General features: G+C 39.4%; 1 protein-coding gene across 10 annotated transcripts in view; it reads right to left on the bottom strand.

Annotated features, from left to right (window-relative positions):
* The window catches only part of RUBCN (rubicon autophagy regulator), a 68,545-nt gene extending 47,885 nt beyond the window's left edge, over positions 1-20,660 (bottom strand). For all 10 annotated transcript variants that reach the window (XM_064574481.1, XM_064574679.1, XM_064574518.1 and 7 more), the window contains exon 1: positions 20,382-20,660. In XM_064574481.1, coding sequence (XP_064430551.1) covers positions 20,382-20,446 — 65 coding nt within the window. In that variant the 5' untranslated portion in view covers positions 20,447-20,660. The remainder of the gene's footprint in view (positions 1-20,381) is intronic.
* Positions 20,661-21,359: the final 699 nt, after the last annotated feature.

Here is a 21,359-nt window from a genome sequence, read left to right as displayed (position 1 = left end):
AAGCTGAGAAAAAGAGAGATAAACAACTACTGGGTCACGAGGATAGAATTCGAGAGATAAGTGATACCATAATACGAAACAATATTAGAATAATTGGGATCCCAGAAGAAGAAAAAAGAGAGAGAGGGGCAGAAGGTATATTGGAGCAAATTATAGCAGAGAACTTCCCTAATTTGGGGAAGGAAACAGGCATCACAATCCAGGAGGCACAGAAAACTCCCCTCAAAAATCAATAAAATTAGGTCAATACCCCAACATCTAATAGTAAAACTTACAAGCCTCAGAGACAAAGAGAAAATCCTGAAAGCAGCTCGGGACAAGAGGTCTGTAACCTACAATGATAGAAACATTAGATTGGCAACAGACCTATCCACAGAGACCTGGTAGGCCAGAAAGGACTGGCATGATATATTCAGAGCACTAAAGAGAAAAATATGCAGCCAAGAATACTATATGCAGCTAGGCTGTCATTGAAAATAGAAGGAGAGATAAAAATCTTCCAGGACTAACAAAAACTAAAAGAATTTGCAAATACGAAACCAGTCCTACAAGAAATATTGAAAGGAGTCCTCTAAGCAAAGATAGAGCCTAAAAGCAACATTGACCAGAAAGGAACGGAGCCAATATACAGTAACAGTCACCTTACAGGCACTACAATGGCACTAAATTCATATCTTTCAATAGTTACCCTGAATGTAAATGGGCTACATGCCCCAATCAAAAGACACAGGGTATCAGATGGTATAAAAAAACAAGACCCATCGATATGCTGTCTGCAAGAGACTCATTTAGACACTTTAGACCTCCAGATTGAAAGTGAGGGGGTGGAAAACAATTTACCATGCTAATAGACATCAAAAGAAAGCTGGGGTGGCAATCTTTGTATCAGACAAATTAGATTTTAAACCAAAGACTATAATAAGAGCTGAGGAAGGACACTATATCCAACAAGAAGATCTAACAATTGTAAATATCTATGCCTCTAACATGGGAGCAGCCAATTATATAAGCCAATAAATAACAAAATCAAAGAAACACATTGACAACAATACCATAATAGTAGGGGACTTTAACACCCCCCTCACTGAAATGGACAGATCATCTAAGCAAAAGATCAACAAGGAAATAAAGATTTTAAATGATACACTGGACCAAATGGACTTCACGATATATTGAGAACATTCCATCCCAAAGCAACAGAATACACATTCTTCTCTAGTGCCCATGGAACATTCTCCAGAATAGATCACATCCTAGGTCACAAATCAGGTCTCAACTGGTACCAAAAGATTGGGATCATTCCCTGCATATTTTTGGACCACAATGCTTTGAAACTAGAACTCCATCACAAGAGGAAAGTCAGAAAGAACTCAAATACATGGAGGCTAAAGAGCATCCTACTAAAGAATGAATGGGTCAACCAGTAAATTAAAGAAGAATTTATAAAATTCACAGAAACAAATGAAAATGAAAATACAATTGTTCAAAATCTTTGGGATGCAGCAAAGGTGGTCCTAAGAGGGAAGTATATAGCAATGCAAGCCTTTCTCAAGAAATAAGAAAGGTCTCAAACACACAACCTAAACCAACACCTAAAGGAGCTGGAGAAAGAACAGCAAATAAAGCCTAAACCCAGCTGGAGAAAAGAAAGAATAAAGATCAGAGTAGAAATCAATGAAAAAGAAACCAAAAGAACAGTAGAACAGATCAATGAAACTAGGAGCTGGTTCTCTGAAAGAATTAATAAGATGGATAAACCCCTGGCCAGACTTATAAAAAAAAAAAAAGAGAGAGAGAGAAAGGACCCAAATAAATAAAACCATGAATGAAAGAGGAGAGATCACAACCAACACCAAAGAAATACAAACAATTATAAAAACATATTATGAGCAACTATATGCCAGCAAATTAGATAATCTGGAAGAAATGGATGCATTCCTAGAGACATATAAACTACCAAAATTGAACCAGGAAGAAAGAGAAAACCTGAACCACCAAGGAAATTGAAGCAGTAATCAAAAACCTCCCAAAACAAGAGCCCAGGGCCAGATGGCTTCCCAGGGGAATTCTACCAAACATTTAAAGAAGAATTAATACCTACTCTTCTGAAGCTGTTTCAAAGAATAGAAATGGAAGGAAAACTTCCAAACTCATTTTACGAGGCCAGCATTACCTCGATCCCAAAACCAGACAAAGATCCCATCAAAAAGGAGAACTACAGACCAATATCCCTGAGAACATGGATGCAAAAATTCTCACCAAATACTAGCCAATAGGATCCAACAGTACATTAAAAGGATTATGCACCACAACCAAGTGGGATGTATTCCTGGGCTGCAAGTTTGGTTCAACATCTGCAAATCAATCAATGTGATACATTAATTAAAGAAAGAACAAAAACCATATGATCCTCTCAATAGACGCAGAAAAAGCATTTGACAAAGTACAGCATCCTTTCTTCATTAAAACTCTTCAGAGTGTAGGGAGAGAGGATACATACCTCAATATCATAAAAGCCATCTATGAAAAACCCACAGCGAATATCATTCTCAATGGGGAAAAACTGAGAGCTTTCCCCCTAAGGTCAGGAACATGGCAGGGATGTCCACTATCACCACTGCTATTCAACATAGTACTAGAAGTCCTAGCCACAGCAATCAGACAACAAAAAGAAATAAAAGGCATCCGAATCAGCAAAGAAGAAGTCAAACTCTCACTCTTTGCAGATGATATGATACTTCATGTGGAAAACCTAAAAGTCTGCACCCCAAAACTGCTAGAACTAATACAGGAATTCAGTAAAGTGGCAGGATATAAAATCAATGCACAGAACTCAGTTGCATTTCTATACACCAACAACAAGACAGAAGAAAGAGAAATTAAGGAGTCGATCCCATTTACAATTGCACCCAAAACCATAAGATACCTAGGAATAAATTTAACCAAAGAGGCAAAGAATCTGTACTCAGAAAACTATAAAATACTCATGAAAGAAATTGAGGAAGACACAAAGAAATGGAAAAACGTTCCATGCTCATGGATTGGAAGAACAAATATTGTGAAGATGTCTACGCTGCCTAGAGCAATCTACACATTCAATGCAATCCCTATCAAAATACCATCCACTTTTTTCAAAGAAATGGAACAAATAATCCTAAAATTTGTATGGAACCAGAAAAGACCCCAAATAGCCAGAGGAGTGTTGAAAAAGAAAAGCAAAGCTGGTGGCATCACAATTCCAGACTTCAAGCTCTATTACAAAGCTGTAATTATCAAGACAGTATGGTACTGGCACAAAAACAGACACATAGATCAATGGAACAGAATAGAGAGCCCAGAAATGGACCCTCAACGCTATGGTCAACTAATCTTCGACAAAGCAGGAAAGAATGTCCAGTGGAAAAAAGTCTCTTCAACAAACGGTGTTGGAAAAATTGGACAGCCACATGCAGAAGAATGAAACTGGACCATTTCCTTACACCACACACAAAAACAGACTCAAAATGGATGAAACACCTAAATGTGAGACAGGAATCCATCAAAATCTTTGAGAACACAGGCAGCAACCTCTTCGACCTCAGCCGCAGCAACTTCTTCCTAGAAACATTGCCAAAGGCAAGGGAAGCAAGGGCAAAAATGAACTATTGGGACTTCATCAAGATAAAAAGCTTTTGCACAGTAAAAGAAACAGTCAACAAAACCAAAAGTCAACCAACAGAATGGGAGAAGATATTTGCAAATGACATAGCAGATAAAGGACTAGTATCCAAAATCTATAAAGAACTTATCAAACTCAACACCCAAAGAATAAATAATCCAATCAAGAAATGGGCAGAAGACATGAACAGACATTTCTGCAAAGAAGACATCCAAATGGCCAACAGACACATGAAAAAACAGACAGCATCACTCGGCATCAGGGAAATACAAATCAAAACCACAATGAGGTACCACCTCACACCAGTCAGAATGGCTAAAATTAACAAGTCAGGAAATGACAAATGTTGGCGAGGATGCGGAGAAAGGGGTACCCTCCTACACTGTTGGTGGGAATGCAAGCTGGTGCAGCCACTCTGGAAAACAGTATGCAGGTTCCTCAAAAAGTTGAAAATAGAGCTACCATACGACCCAGCAAGTGCAATACTGGGTATTTACCCCAAAGATACAAATGTCCGAAGGGGTACATGCACCCCAATGTTTATAGTAGCAATGTCCACAATAGCCAACTATGGAAAGAGCCTAGAAGTCCATCAACAGATGAATGGATAAAGAAGATGTGGTATACAATGGAATATTATGCAGCCTTCAAAAACATGAAATCTTGCCATTTGCAATAACGTGGATAGAACTACAGGATATTATGTTAAGCGAAATACATCAATCAGAGAAGGATCTCACTGATATGAGGAATTTGAGAAACAAGACAGAGGATCATAGGGGAAGGGAGGGAAAAATGAAACAAGATGAAACCAGAGAGAGAGACAAACCATAAGAGACTCTTAATCTCAGGAAACAAACTGAGAGTTGCTGGAGTGGAGGGGGGTAGGAGGGATAGGGTAACTGCGTGATGGACAATGGGGAGGGTATGTTCTGTGGTGAGCACTGTGAATTGTTTAAGACTGATGAATCACAGACCTGTACCCCTGAAACAAGTAATACATTATATGTTAATAAAAAAACAAATATACAATACAGTATTGTTAAATACAGTCACCCGTGCCGTACATTACATCCCCAATATTTATCTTATTACTGGAAGTTTGTACCTTTGGACCACCTTCATCCATTTCCCTCATTCCCCACACCCCCACCTCTAGCAACCACCAATGAATCTGTTCTCTGTTTCTATGAGTTTGGCTTTTTTAGACTCCACATATAAGTGAGAGCATACAGTATTTGTCTTTCTCTGACTGACTTATTTCACTTAACATAATGCCCTCAAGGTCTATCCATGTCGTCACAAATGGCAGGATTCCCTTTTTAGGGCTGAATAATATTCCTCTGTGTGTGTGCATATGTGTGTGTGTGTGTGTGTGTATCACATTTTCTTTATCCATTCATCTATCAATGGATACTAAGGTTGTTTCTATGCCTTGGCTATTATAAATAATGCTGCAGTGAACACCAGGGTACATATATCTCTTCAGCATCCTGTTTTTGTTTCCTTTCAATATATACCCAGAAGTAAAATTGCTGGATCATATGTATTTCTATTTTTAATTTTTGAGGAATCTCCATACTGTTTTCTACAATGGCTGCACCACTGTATTCCCAACAAAAGTGCACAAGGGTTCCCTTTTCTCTACATTCTCATCAACACTTGTTATCGCTCTTCTTTTTGATGACAGCCCTTCTAACAGGTGTGAGGTGATAACTCATTGCAGTTTTGATTTGTATTTCCCTGATGATTAATGATGCTGAGCACCTCTCCATGTACTTGTTGGCCACTGCCCTATTCTATTTCCACACCAGTCCTTAGAGATATCTCAAGATAATTAAGATGCACACAGGACTTAGATGGCCATTAAAATGCCATTTATTGTTATATTGTGAGAAACTGCCATCACAGAGGCCAATTGACCACCAACTTTTGCTTCAGTGATTCTCCATCTCCTATGCTTCCTTAGGGTTAATCTGGCCTGTTCAGACTGACACAGTTTTCACATTCCAACAGGTTACAATCAAGTCTTGCAGGCCTGAGAGCAGTTTGCTTACTAAAGTAACTTTGCATATCTATGTTCTGATTTATTCTTTTTAAAAAAATTTCTATTTAAACTCAATTTAGTTAACATATACTGTATTCTTAGTTTCAGGGCAGAATTTAGTGATTCATCAGTTGCCTATAACACCCAGTGCTCATTACATCACCCAATTACCTGATTCCCCAACCCCCTCCCCTCCAGCCACCCTCAGTTTGTTTCCTAGAGTTCAGCATCTCTTATGGTTTGCCTCCCTCTGTTTTCATCTTATTTTATTTTTCCTTCCCTTCCCAATGATCCTCTATTTTGTTTCTTAAATTCCACATATGAGTGAAATCATAAGGTATTTGTCTTTCTCTGACTTATTTCGCTTAGCATAATACCCTCTAGTTCTAGTCATGTCATTGCAAATGGCAAGATTTCATTCTTTTTGATGGCTGAGCAATATTTCTGATTTATTCTTGATCTTACAAGCTTAACTGTCAAAGAACATCATGATAAATTCTGAAGCAGACACCAAGTGCCCCATCATCCTACTAGGCTGTGATTCCAAAATTATATAGAGAGTACTGAAATCCTAGAAACCTGAGCATTCAGATCTACTACCAACTTCTAGACAAAGTTAAGGAACTTTCCTTCCCCACACTATAGTGTCCCTAAGACACCAAAGCTACAAAAGAATGTGGCTCTTATTCTAAGACATACCAAATCATTTATATTTGGTATATGCTTAAAGAAAAGTAAGCTTTTAAAATTTTTGATTTACATAGCTAGTCTGTTTATTGTCTTTACCTTTTGAGGATCCTTTATGCTAATGATACAGTTACCACTTTCAGAGAGTTGAAATGCTAAATTCAACTGAAGCCCATACACAGTGGTTGGATTAATCTATTCATACCTGAATCTTAGATGCAAGTAAACAGATCACCATGAGAAATCAAATATGCCCCTGCGTTCTTGAACCACATTTTCAGCAAGGAAGGTCATTCTTTCTTGGGTTAAACCTGTTTGGTAATAATTATTTGAATAGTATCATCTTGGATTCATATGTAACCTTTATCTGGGCAAAGGTAAGGTCTTTGAAGTATATTAGGTTCAAAGTAGTCCTTTGCAGAGCCACTTCTGCAAGTACACTGAGTGCTCTCCCTTAATCACCATAAATATTCTTTCATTCAAGTCTTTCTAAGCATCTCACCCTGTGCCAAGGAAGAACCAGGCCTGAGTGGCAAGGGACAGCATAATCCATCACTAGCTGAATCACTTTCATCAACAACCTCAGAATAAAGTCCTGCGTATTTTCTTTTGGGAGGATTTTGACTTCATTTGTCCTTTAAAGAGAAACAGAAATTGCTTAAGCAACTCAAATAAGCTTATTCAAGGAAAAAGTTTTCCTAAATGCCAGCTCAGTCTTAAGCTTGCCAAGTCACAATCAGAAGTTAACACTCAAGGGGCCAGCATTACCCTGATACTAAAACCAGATACACTACAAAAAAAAGAGAAAACTACAGGCCAATATCTCTGATGAGCATGGATACAAAAATCCTTAACAAAATATTAGCAGACCAAGAGCAATGATATATTACAATAATCATTCACTATGATCAAGTGAGATTTATTTCTGGGATACAAGGGGGTTCAATATTCACAAATCAATCAGTGTGATACACCACATCAACAAGAGAAAGAATTAAAAAATTACATGATCATTTCAATAGACGCAGAAAAAGCATTTGACAAAGTACAACACCCATTCATTATAAAAACCCTCAACAAAGTAGGTTTAGAGGGAACATACCTCAACATAATAAAGGTCATATATGAAAAACCCACAATGAACATCATACTTAGTGTAGAGTTTTTCCCCTAAGATCAGGAACAAGACAAGATGTCCACTCTCATTGCTTCTATTCATAGTACTGCAAGTCCTGGCCACAGCAATCAGACAACAAAAAGAAATAAAAGCATCCAAATTGGTTCTTTATTTGCAGATGACATGATACTATTTATAGAAAACCCTTAAAGATTCCACCAAAATACTATTAGAAGTGATAAATGAATTCAGTAAGATCACAGGATACAAAATCAATATACAGAAATTCATTGCATTTCTATACACTAATAATGAAGTAGCAGGAAGAGAAATTAAGAAAACAATCCTATTTATAATTAAAACAAAATAATAAAATACGTAGGAATAAACTTAACCAAGTAGGTGAAAGACGTGTATTCTGAAAACTATAAAACATTGATGAAAGAAATTGAAGACAACACAAACAAACGGAAAGACATTCCATGCTCATGGATTGGAAGAACAACTACTGTTAAAATGTCCATACTACCCAGAGCATCTACAAATTTAATGCAATCCCTAGCAAAGTATAAACAGCATTCTTCACAGAACTAAAACAAATAATCCTAAAAATTGCATGTAAACACAAAAGACCCCAAATAGCCAAAGCAATCTTGAAAAAGAAGAATAAAACTGGAAGTACCACAATCCCAGATTTCAAGATATACTACAAAGCTGTAGTAATCAAAACAATATGGTACAGGCACAAAAACAGAATAATAGCCCAGAAATAAACCCACAATTATATGGTCAATTAATCTTTGACAAAGGAGGCAAGAAGATGTAATTGGAAAAAGTCTCTTCAAACAATGGTGTTGTGAAAACTGGACAGCTACATGAAAAAGAATGAAACTAGACCACTTTACATACACACAAAATAAACTCAAAATGGATTAAGGACCTAAATTTGAGACCTGAAACCATAAAAATCCTAGAAGAGAGCACAGGCAGTAATTCTCTGACATCAGCTGTAGCAATATTTTTTCTAAATATGTATCCTGAGGCAAGGGAAACAAAAGCAAAAATAAACTATTGGGACTACATCAAAATAAAAAGCTTCTGCACAGCAAAGGAAACCATCAACAGAACTAAAAGACAATCTATAGAATGGGAGACAATATTCACAAATGACATATCTGATAAAGGGTTAGTATCCAAAATATATAAAGAACTTACAAGGGCGCCTGGGTGGCTCAGTTGGTTAAGCGACTGCCTTCGGCTCAGGTCATGATCCTGGAGTCCCTGGATCGAGTCCCGCATCGGGCTCCCTGCTCGGCAGGGAGTCTGCTTCTCCCTCTGACCCTCCCCCCTCTCATGTACTCGCTCTCTCTCATTCTCTCTCTCTCAAATAAATAAATAAAATCTTTAAAAAAAAAAAAAGAACTTACAAAATTCAACATCAAAAAAATAAATAATCCAATTAAAAAATGGGCACAAGACATGAACATTTCTCCAAAGAAGACATACAGACGGCCAACAGACACATGAAAAGATGGTCAACATGACTCATCATGAGGGAAATGCAAATCAAAACCCCAATGAGATATTATTCTACACCTGCCAGAATGGCTAAAATCAAAAATACAAGAAACAACAAGTGTTGGTGAAGGTGTGGAAGAAAAAGGAACCCTCTTGCACTGTTGGTAGGAATGAAAAGTAGTGCAGCCACTGTAGAAAACAGTATGGAGGTTCCTCAAAAAATTAAAAATAGAATTACCATATGATCCAGTAATTCCACTACCCATATTCTTTGGGTAATATGAAAACACTGATTTGAAAAGATATATGCAACCCTATGTTTATTGCAGCATTATCTACAATAGCCAAATTATGGAAGCAGCCCAAGTGTCCATTGACAGATGAATGGATAAAGAAGATGTGGTTATATACACACACAATGGAATATTACTTAGCCATACAAAAAAATAAAATCTTGCCATTTGTGATAACATGGATGGATCTAGAGAGTATAACACTAAGTGAAATAAGTCAGGCAGAGAAAGACAAATACCACATGATTTCACTCGTATGTGGAATCTGAGAAACAAAACAAACAACGACAAAAAGAGACAAATCAAAAAAACAGACTCTTAACTGAGAACAAACTAATGGTTACCAGAGGGGAGGTGAGTGGAGGGAATGGGTGAAATAGGTGAAGGGGATTAAGAATGCACTTATCATGATGAGCACTGAGTAACATATAGAATTGTTCAATCACTATATTGTATTCCTGGAACTAATATAACACTGTATGTTAACTACACTGGAATTAAAAAAAAAAAAAAGTGATACTCAAGGTGAAAACAGAAAAGTTACAAGCAAACGTTATTTATGTATTTTTTATTTCAGAGAGAGAAAGAGAGTGCATGCACATGCAAGGGGAGGGGAGGTACAGAGGGAGAGGGAGAGAGAATCCTAAGCAGTCTCTACACCCAGCGTAGAGTTGTTGTGGGGCTGGATGTCATGACCCTAAGATCATGACCTGAGCCATAATCAAGAGTTGGACGCTTAACCAACCGAGCCACCCAGGTGCTACACAAATACTATTTTTTTTAAACAGTGCTATGCCCCAGGTGATATATGGAAGTGTCTAATCACTATATTGTACACCTGAAACTAATATTACACTATGTAACTGGAATTTAAATAAAAACATAAAAAACAAATAAAATAAAAGGTGCTATGCCATATAACTAACACATAATCACTAAAAATAAGTGAAATATATGACAAATAATAAATACATAATAAGCAATTATAAAGTGAGAGTCAATCCAAGAAACACATATTAGCATATCTTGGATCGCCAGTGCCCTTTTTAGGAAGGACAAGGAAATAGCTTCAACTCATTGGCATACCCCCTCCACAGTGTGCCATTTATCTGCAATGAACTGTGGTATCTACCTGAAATCAAGACTGAAGGTCAGGTTGTCCCAAGTCAGATTATGATTTGATCTCTGAAATGTGAAGGTATGTGATACCTAAATGATGGAATATCATGAAACCATTAAAATCTTTGATTAGGAAAAGTTTCCAAGGTTAATGATATATTAAAGTACAAAAGGCAGAATATAAAATTGTATTTATGATCTCAACATAAAAATACTGAGAGAAATGGAGATATGTAATAATGGTTACCTCTGGTTCTGTGAGGGAAATATAGAGGAGAGAAACTATTTAGCCCTTCCTTTTTTCAAGTTTTTTTTTATTTTTAAAGATTTTATTTATTTATTTGTCAGAGAGAGAGAGGGCACACACAAGTAGGCAGAGTGGCAGGCAAAGGGAGAAGCAGGCTCCCTGCCAAGCATGGAGCCTGATACAGGACTCGATCCCAGGACCCTGGGATCATGACCTGAGCTGAAGGCAGATGCTCAACCGACTGAGCCACCCAGGCATCCCTGTTTAGCCCTTCCTAAACAGTTCTAGCAATTAATGAAAGATCAAGAATCTGAACAAAGTTAGCAAACAAGAGGCTGGAAAGTACCATCAAGGATTTTTTAAATCCCAAAGTGTCAAGGACATCTTATGCTGAAAGATTGTGGTCACGTAAACACCTGGGACTTTTAATACCAAAAGGCACTCCCTGAAAAGAAGTGATAGGTTCCTTCTTTAAAGTGGAGGAAAACATAGTTAAGTGAAATAATTAATAGTAACATTTAAGTAACAAGAGATTACCACATTTAATTTGTTTAATTTTCTTCTTATCTGGCTCCATATTTTCTGGTTTTAATTATATAGTATTTAACTAATAAAGTATGCAGTTAAATATTTATGATGTTTTTAAGTAAATAATGCTTATAGGAAAAACATGCTTGACTTTACTATAGTCTCTCAGCTCCAGGGCACCTAGGAGAACCTAACCATTGGCTAGTCCCATCTCTTTAATGGCTGACAGCAGAATCTTAATGTCTGGGGGCGAATAAGTAGTACTCCTAGGCATGCCTGTAACTTCAAATCTATTCAACAAATGCCTCACCAATCACACTACATTTGAATGATATCAAATTTACTGAATTTCAACAATGAGCAGATTTACCAAAAGGAAAATCCCTTATGTCAGAAACCTAACCACTGATGATGTAGAAACTCCTTGGTATGGAGTTCAAAAAGTCACCATCATGTAGCCCCAATCTAAATACCAACTTTCCCGCTCAGTACTCCGCAATTTGAAAATAGTCTCTCTTCTGGGGCACCTGGGTGGCTCAGTCGTTGAGCGGCTGCCTTTGGCTCAGGTCATGATCCCAGGGTCCTGGGATGGAGCCCCGCATCGGGCTCCCTGCTCGGCAGGAAGCCTGCTTCCCCCTCTCCCATTCCCCCTGCTTGTGTTCCCTCTCTTGCTATGTCTCTCTCTGTCATATAAATAAATAAAATCTTTAGAAAAAAAAAAAAAAAGAAAATAGTCTCTCTCCCTACCACACTCTATTATAAACATGACAACCTCATACCTACTTCCATGGTTTTATTTATGCAGACATTTCCACTTAGAACGCTTCTTGTCTCATTCAGGGATTCAGGTTCAGCTCTAGTTCAACGTTCTCCTAAGAAGTTCTAAATAACCTGACCAGCTATAACTCCTTTGTTAGAAACCCCATAATATGTGCTGTCAATATACCATTCCTCCTGATGATCCTTTAAAAAATTGCTATTTATTATTGTATTTTATGTGGTTTGTTTCCTTAAGGACAGAGACTATGTCTTTTCTATTTCTTAGGTGCTGTGATAAGAAGGAGAGAGAAAATGTCATGCAGCAGAAAGAGAACAAGGTTCATAATCAGGCCAACCTGAATTTGAATCCTAGCTCTCCACAAACTAGCTATGCATCCTTGGGTAAGCCATTTAAATTCTTTAAGCTTCAGTTCTCTCAGTGTAATTGATAATCTATAGAAAGCACCATCAAAGGGTAGATAAAGACATTCCTTCTCTTTTCTCTGTCCTTTTCCCTCTTTGAATTTCCATTGCACAAATATAATAACTCCAACTACATCATAAGGGGTACCTGAATAAAGCCTTCTTACCCATTCCGCCTCAGAGAAAAATCTGCCAAAAACTATCTAGGATTGGACAGTCTGCAACACAAATTAAGACTTGTCACTGTGCTCTGCATCTAAAGAATATCTCAACTGATTTTATTTTTTTTAAGATTTTATTTATTTATTTGACACAGAGAGAGATAGCGAGAGCAGGAACACAAGCAGGGGGAGTGGGAAAGGGAGAAGCAGACTTCCCGCCCAGCAGGGAGCCCGATGTGGGACTCGATCCCAGGACCCTGGGATCATGACCTGAGCTGAAGGCAGATGCTTAACGACTGAGCCACCCAGGTGCCCCATCTCAACTGATTTTAAACCAGGGTCAAATTGCCTCTTAGTAAGCACAGATTCCAAGGCCTGATCATGCTCAGGGTACTCTAGCAGGAAAGCTAGGAAGACTTCCTCAGATTTGGAGATACCTTGTATATAAGAGAGACTCAAATCTGCTTACTTAATGGGATGGTAGAAACATAGAAGGTTTTATTGCAAAACAATAAGGTTAATTTCCTGAGTCACTGAAGAAAGCCAATCTCACTACCTGACAGTCACATCTTATGTTGTCTGGGTAGAAGAATGCTTTACAAGCAAGGTAAAGGAGGCACACACCATCCCTTCAAGAGCAAAGGCACAGGAGGAAAGACAATGCTTCAGTTGCCTCCAGTTTTAGGGATACTATTTTAAAGTAAAAGCTAATCATCATTACAACTAAAACTAGATTATCTTAAATATTGCCAAGGCAAAGAAAAAGCAAAAGAACATTATAAAAAATCATTTTTAAAAGATGACAGAATTAAGATAAAACAGATATGAAATAAAAATAAAAGTCAATGAAATAAACTCAATTATTTAAAACAAAATAGCCAGGGTGGCTGGGTGGCTCAGTTGGTTAAGCAACTGCCTTCAGCTCAGGTCATGATCCCAGAGTCCTGGGATCGAGTCCCGCATCTGGCTCCCAGCTCATCAGGGAGCCTGCCTCTCCCTCTGACCCTCTCCCCTCTCATGCTGTTTCTCTCTCTCTCTCTCTCTCTCAAATAAATAAATAAAATCTTTAAGAAATAAAAAATAATAAAATAAAACAGTCAATCAAGCAAAAAGGTAAGCAGAAATTATGATATTACATCAAGGTTGCATTCAAGGCAAGAATCATTTAAAAAGACAAAGAAGCCATAATGAAGATGTAGCTCTCACTAATTTTATGTATCTAATAACATGGCCTCAAAATATATAAAACAAGTCCTGGGTGGCTCAGTCAGTAATGCAGCCGACTCTTGATTTCGACTCAGGTCATGATCTCAGGGTCATGATATCCAGCCCCAAGTTGGGTTCTACGCTCAGCAAGGAGTCGACTTGAGATTCTCTCTCTCTCTCCCCCTCTGCCCCTCCCAATCCTGTGCACTCACACTCTCTCTCTCTCTAAAATAAATAAATCTTAGATATATATACTATATACATATATTTACATAATATATGTTTTATATATATATATATAAAACAAAACATACACATGAAACAAAAACTGCAGAAAATATAAAAAGAAAATTGAGGGACACCTGGCTGGCTCAGTCGGTGGAGCATGAGATTCTTGATCTCAGGGTTGTGGGTTCAAGTTCCACCTTGGATATAGAGATTACTTAAAAATAAAATCTTAAAAAAATGAAAAATGAAAACAAAACAAAAAAAAAAACAAAGGTAACGGGAGATTAATTTTCAGATCATAAAACCAAAAGTGAAAGAGTGATTAGAAGAGCTGAATAATATTATATATAATAAGTTGTTCTTTAAATCTAGAAAGCTACATCCTGAAGAACACTTTTTTTTAAGCATAGGACATTCACAAAAACTAGCCTTGTACTAAGGTACACACAATAAAAAAAGTCTCCAAAGTCCTCCAAATCAGAAGAAGTACAAGCATATTCTCTGGCCAGAAAGCAATTAAGACAGTGAGCAAATAACAAAAGTAGAACAAATAGGAAAAAAAAAAAACTTAAAAAATTTAAAACTCTCAAAGGACTCTTGAAGAGGCAAAAATAAAGTCATGGCATTGAAGGGGGTGGAGAGGGAATGACATTATGGCTCTTAATGCTTTCTTCGCAAAAGCATCCAAGTGAGAAAGCTCATAGGGAGACTGTCTTAGAATCTTTTAGAAATTATGGGATTCTGCTATTTTCTAGTAAAAAAAAAAAATCAATCATCTCTTTACTCCTACTATCTAGCAGAATTTCTGTGAATTTCATGGCCCCATAAATTTTGAGAAGTTTGTCAAGTCCCTATTTAGTTACTAATAATTTATGATTTCCTTTAATAATCTTCTCTCCTCTCAATCAAGTGTGGGTTAAACTTCAAGTGAGCCTGATGCAAAGGAACTAAAAACATGTAAGCATGACCTAGTTGTTTCTGAAAAACTCAGAATTAAATCTATAACAGCACTGTTCAATTCAACTTTCTATGATGCTGGAAATGTTCTATATGTGTGCTGTCCATTATGGCAGCCACTAGCCCCAGTAGCCATTAAGCACTTGAAATCTGGTTAGTGTGACTAAAGAACTGAAATTTTAAATTTTATCTAATTTTAATTAATTTAAACTTAAATCGCCACATGTGGCTAGTAGCTATTATGTTGGACAGAGCTGGTCTATAACCACTCAGGTAGGTTGGTAAAATTTAGGGAGGAAAGATTACGAAACACACACAAAAAGACTTCATTTAATAAAAGAAGTGATAAAGCAGCTATAAAAAACAGAACAGGGGTGCCAAGGTGGTGCAGTCAGTTAACCAGCCGACTCCTGTTTTTGGCTCAGGTCATGATCTCAGGGTTCTGGGATCAAGCCCCATGTCAGCCTCCGCACTTAGCGTGGCGTCTGCTTCAGGATTCTCTTTCTCCCTTTGCCCCTCCCCCAGCCTGCTTGTGCTCTCTCTCTCTATAAAATAAATGCATAAATCTTTAAAAAAAAAAAAAAAGGCGAACAGCTGTGGGGAGGATAGATACTGGGAAAAGCTTCAGCTTAGGGTCCCTGCTGTCTGCTGATAGGCCTCTCTTTCCTGGGTTCTGACAATAGCATTCCCCCCTCACAAAGCTTCAAGAGTATGTTGCGGGGTGAGGGGGCAATGGGCAATGAGGGTAGGTGTACTAACAACTGGATTAGCAGTATGGATTGCTCAAATATTATTTGATCCTCCTGCTTTACGACTAGTTCTATATAAACTGTCAACCCCTACCTTGGTCAAAGAAAAAAGAGAAAGAAAAGGAAGAAAATAGAAAATGAAGATAAATGTAAAAAAGTGAAAATGAATAGGGAGAAAGGGAAAAAAGAGGCCCTTCCAAAGGCAACAGTACCACTGGCACCTGCCCAACTATAAGAGGCATGACCAAACTGTTAAGGTCTCCATTCCTTGAATAAATACTCACTGAATGTCGATTATGTTAGGCACTGGGCTTATGGTGGTGAAAGAGGAAGAGTCCCCATCTCTCAAGGTATTCAGAATGAAATGGGGGAAATGGACACTTACATAACTATGCTATGCAGAGAGAAGTGTTACAAAGAGAGATGGAAAAGGGCAGGTCAGGGATGCCTTCTAAAGGAGCGTTATTTAAAAGATGACTAATAGCCTTCCAGGCGAAGGAGGAGGGACTGCAGGGAATGTGGAGAAGCAAGAATGAGAGTGGTGAGGAAGAACATGTAAGAGTGAGTGAATGCGGGCGCCTGGGTGGCTCAGTCATTGGGCGTCTGCCTTCGGCTCAGGTCATGATCCCAGGGTCCTGGGATTGAGTCCCACATCGGGCTCCCTGTTTGGCAGGAAGCCTGCTTCTCCCTCTCCCACTCCCCCTGCTTGTGTTCCTGCTCTCGCTATCTCTCTCTCTGTCAAATAAATAAAATAAAATCTTTAAAAAAAAAAAAAAAAAAGAGTGAGTGAATGCCACGGTTTTGTAACCGGGAACTTCGTAGGGATTAAAGTACAGATTAAATGTCAGGGACGAGTTTTAACCATTTTCTATGTTTCTGTAAGAAAATACTAAACATTTCTGCACAAAATACTATAGTAACTTTGCTTAAGGTGGTGGCTATGTGGAGGCTGTTTGGAATGAGGGCCAAAGTTCAGACTGGAAGGTCAGTTAGGAGGCTACTGAGATAGTCCACAATGAGAGATAATAAGGGCCCTCGATGAATTTATTGTTTATATGTGCCCAGAATTCATGTCCCTTTCTTTTGGGAACAGAACTCTCCTTTTCCACAGGGGAATCACCCCTCTGCCAATTACCCTGGTCCATGAAGTTCCAAGAAAGTATACCCTTGCCTCAAGATCCAGGGTTGGGCACGTAATTTAGGCCTGACGGAACAGCATATCCCATACCCTCATTATAAGAAGGGGAACATAACTCAGGTCAATCCAAAAATAGCCAGCCTCCGAATTTTTGCTTTTGTTATACCTATTAGGATTGCTTTGTTTTGTTTTTGTTTTGTTTTGTTTTGGTTAGGATTGCTTAGGGCTATCCTGTAGAAAAGTCTGCCTGAGACTGAAGTCAACACACAGGGAAGAGGAGCCCATGGATAGGGACAAATTCTTGGTTAAGTACCTACAATTGGCCATGCCTGAAGCAAAACTACTCCCTGGATTTTTTAGTAATATAAGCAAATATATTTGGAAATGGAGAAAAAAATAAAGCTTCCAGAGAAAAATCAGGAACAAAATTCATAGGACCTGGAAACTGCCTGGATATGGGAAATGAAGAGGAAAGTATCAAATTTCACCTTGAGGCTTCTGGGTTTGCTGAGTGAAAAATGCTATTAACTGAGATAGAGAACAGAAGATGAAAAGGTTTTAACCAATGGACTGAGCTCAGTTTGGAGACACTAAGAAGTATTTTAATACTTGAATTTTGACTCTTTCTGCATCACTGCACCAGGAAAACTGCATATAGCTGGGTTCCAAGTTCAGACTGCATACCCCAAGGCAGTCTAGGGTGGCAGAGCAATGCTAGAAGAACCATTCCTTTCATTGTTTAGTAGTTTCACCAGACAACCTCCAAACAACTGGCTCTTACTACCCAACTAAAGAAAGAGAAGCATTATGCCTAAGCAGTATATATAGCATTTTGCTAGAGTGATGACTAGCTAGATGAAAATTAAGGGAACCGATGAAATAACTACACTCCAAGGATAAAGTGAAAAGCTAGGCTAACACCCCCCTCCTCAGTGTGCTGAACTCACAGGAGGCATGGAAGGAGGAAGAACAAGCTGTACAATTGAGAACAGCAACCAGAAAAGCACATACCCATCTTATTTCAAGAAAACGGGAGGAGACAGCAAGTAGACATTTTTTGCACTTAGCACATACCAAGCACTCCATGAAGAGTTTCATGCACATTGTCTTATCAAAACCTCACAAGTTACCAGTCAGGAAGGCATTATTTTTTCCACTCAGATGGATGCGGCAAATTAAGTAGTAGAATTAGGATTCAAATGCAGGTCTATCTGGTTATAGAGCTTATGCACATTTCACTACATCAACCACTTTCAGAAAATATACTGATAAGTTTATCCTTTATATATAAAAATGATGCCATCTCCAGATGCCTGGGTAGTTCAGTCAGTTAAGTATCTGACTCCTGATTTCAGCTCAGGTCATATCAGGGTCATGGGATTGAGCCCCGCATTGGGTTCCATGCTCAGCACAGTTTGCTTGTCCCTCTCTCTCTGCTCCTCCCTGCTCATGCTCTCTCTCACTCTCTCAAATAAGTAAATAAAATCTTTTAAAAAAATGATGCCATTTCATCATGAAGATTTTTTTCCGAATTGGGTATTTTATTGACCATAGAAAGTTAGGTTAGCAATGACCCAGCCACAATGCATCAATTCTCAGGCACAGGTATGTATATGCGAGTTGTCTGTTTGGAGCTAAGGAGGCCTTTGGTGCCATGAAGCCTCATTAAACAACACATTCTGAGTTAACCAGCCACCAACAAAGAGCAGGCTATAGCAACAATACCAGTGCCCTTGTGGGGATAGTCCCACTGCAGAAATTAAATTTTGACTAGAGTTGCTTGGTTAAGAGGCAAGCATTAGAGGGGCACCTGAGTGGCTCAGTCGGTTGAGCGACCAACTCGGGTTGTGATTGAGCCTAGTGTTGGGCTTCACACTCGGCAAGGAATCTGCTTGGGATTCCCTCCCTCTCCCTCTGCCCCTCCCCCTGCTCACACGCACGCTCTCTTCTCTCTGGTGAATAAACAAATCTTTAAAAAAAAAAAAAGAGGCAAGCATGGAAAAAATAATAGAAAAATATACCTGCAAAGGAGCTGTCCTACTGGCCTGAATGATAGGCAAAGAATGCTATAAAATTCATTATCTTATACATTTCTTTGTCCCAGTATATTAGCATGAGAGGCAACATAGAGTAAGTATTAAAAGTGCAGACTCTGAAGCCAAATTGCCTGGGCTTGAATCCCAGTTCCACCAGGATTCACTGTAGGAACTTGGCAAATTATTTATCCTGTTCATGTCTTAGCTTCCTCATCTATTAAATGGGGATAATAATAATAATACCTGTCTCATACAGTTGTCATGAGAAGTAAATAAATTAATACTTGTAAGGCTCCTAAGCAGTGCCTGGCATGTGATAAGTGTTTATTTAATAAATAACTAACCCAACTAGATGGGGAGGAAATGTGAGCTTGAATTTCCAACCCAGGCTCTCCCACGTGAACTGGTAAAGGAAAAGAAAAATGAACAAAAACCTGTTTAAGATTTATATGGGACTTTTCACATGAAGCATTTCACAGACATCTGGAGGAAGAATAAATAGCCAAATATACATAAGCAGAAACCGAAACATGGAAAAGGGAAGTAAGATGTTCAGTTTCACTGAACGCATCATTCACACATCTCAGGCACGAACCCAGTCTTGTCAGTCCACATTTTGTACAGCAGGCCACATGGTAACAGTGTACATAAAAGAATAGTCAAACTTAAAAACAGCCAGGTCTTCACCTGGGCACAATATCTCATTAATTTCCCCCTGCTGATATTTTCTCACTGAAGCAAACCCTAAATATGCGAAGCACCTATACAGAGATTAAGTCACCATTTAGTCAAAGCAGTTTCTAAAATCCTAAACCCTCCATTTCTAAAGGGTATGAACTGGATGACAATAGTTGCATATAAATAAATGTGAAATTGCTTAATTGCATTGTGGGGAAGGAGAGAAGGGCTTGAAGATGAAAAGGAAATGAGAGATCCTGCCACTCTGACAGAGGCACGCACACAATTTCTAGTTTCATTAGCAAGCCCCCTCCCCCACACCATGGGCCATTACAATCGTCCACTTTCATACACAGGCCCTCCTTCTCGTCTTCTTCCTCACATTCGTCCCCGCCTAAGCTTCTTTCCAAGCCAGTCATAATGCCTAACCTTTGCGCCCAGAAATTCTTACAACACCAACCTTCCTAATATTGATCCGACATGCTGTCACCTCCAAGTTTCACTTGGGCCATCAACCTTGAGCCCTACTCCTATCTATGGACTCCGGCCTGTAAAATCTCACCAAAACACCTCTCAACAGCCACCTCCTCTCCTGCTCCCCCTGCCCTCAGCATATTCTACCCACACTCATTAAACCCGTTCCCTCGTCCGTCCTATCCACGCCCTGCCAGTCCCTCCTCTCACAATTTCTTCCCAAACAAGTCGCCCCAAGCAGTCGCCCTAAAGTCTATCATGCCCGACACTTCTCTCGGTGCTCTCCGAGCCCTCCCAACCCTCCCGGTGGTTCGGTGCATCCATCTGCCCCCGACTCCCCGGGCCCTTCCCACCCCACCTGCTCTCCTCTGGCAAGCGCTCCTCGCAGCCGCCCAGCTCCATTCCCGCGCCCTCTGGACGCATCCGGGGCTGCGACGTCGCCTCCTCTCTGAAGAGAGGCTTCCCTGCCGCTTCGTCCTTCAGGGCTCCCGAAGCCCCAGGGAACTGAGGAGGCACCCTCGGTGGGTGGGCTCTGGGTGATGCACTACACCCGGGTTGACAGCAGGCGCGGTGATTGCTGTCTCAGCTGCGGTTTCTAGCCTTGCCACCCCCACTTCCGGCTCCAAGAACTACAACTCCCAGCAAGCACTTCGAAGACTCGGCCGCTCCCGGCATGCTCTGCCCTGTCCAATCCGAGGCCGCGCTCGCGGCGGATGAAGACCCTGGCTGCGTGCTCGCGGGCGTACACTAGGTGGGGAACGTCAACGTTAGTCTCTGGAATACGTAGGGGTGCGAAGCCTTGCAAGCTCCTGTCACGCTTCGCACTTGGGGCCAGACGGGATCAGAAGTCTAGACTGGGGAATGACGCTGGTCTTGATCCAAGTACTGTTAACCGCACTTCTGCCTACCCTGGCTTAACACCTGTCGGTGATGTTTGAGGACATCAAGTATTTTAATGGAGAGCTCACAAACTGAAGAGCACAGGTTGCTTTGAGATCGCAAAGGAAAAGCAGGAGGGAAAGGCTTTTGGGGAAGGTTTTCTGGAGAACTGATGTCAGAGTAGAGTTTTTAAGGATAAGTATGAATTAGCCAGGAGAAGAGAAAGTGGAAACTGGCCTGGGCATAAGGAAGCATGCTGGTTTGGGAAGTACTGGTTCTGAGTAGTAATAAGAGCTGGAAAGACGTGGGGAACAGAGTGGTGTTGCTGAGCAGGCACCCTAGATCATGAAGTGTCGTTCTAGAGTTTGGGTTTTATCCTTAGAACAATTAGGAGCAAGTTAAGAATATGCAAATCAAGAAGTGATTTGACCAAACCTGCTTAGAAAACTACTTTTGA

Source organism: Mirounga angustirostris, unplaced genomic scaffold, assembly GCF_029215605.1.
Source record: "Mirounga angustirostris isolate CCGP_5_RB_7025 unplaced genomic scaffold, mMirAng1.0.hap1 SCAF_1, whole genome shotgun sequence".
Taxonomy (NCBI): Eukaryota; Metazoa; Chordata; class Mammalia; order Carnivora; family Phocidae; genus Mirounga; species Mirounga angustirostris.
This window is presented reverse-complemented; position numbering and strand designations above follow the sequence as displayed.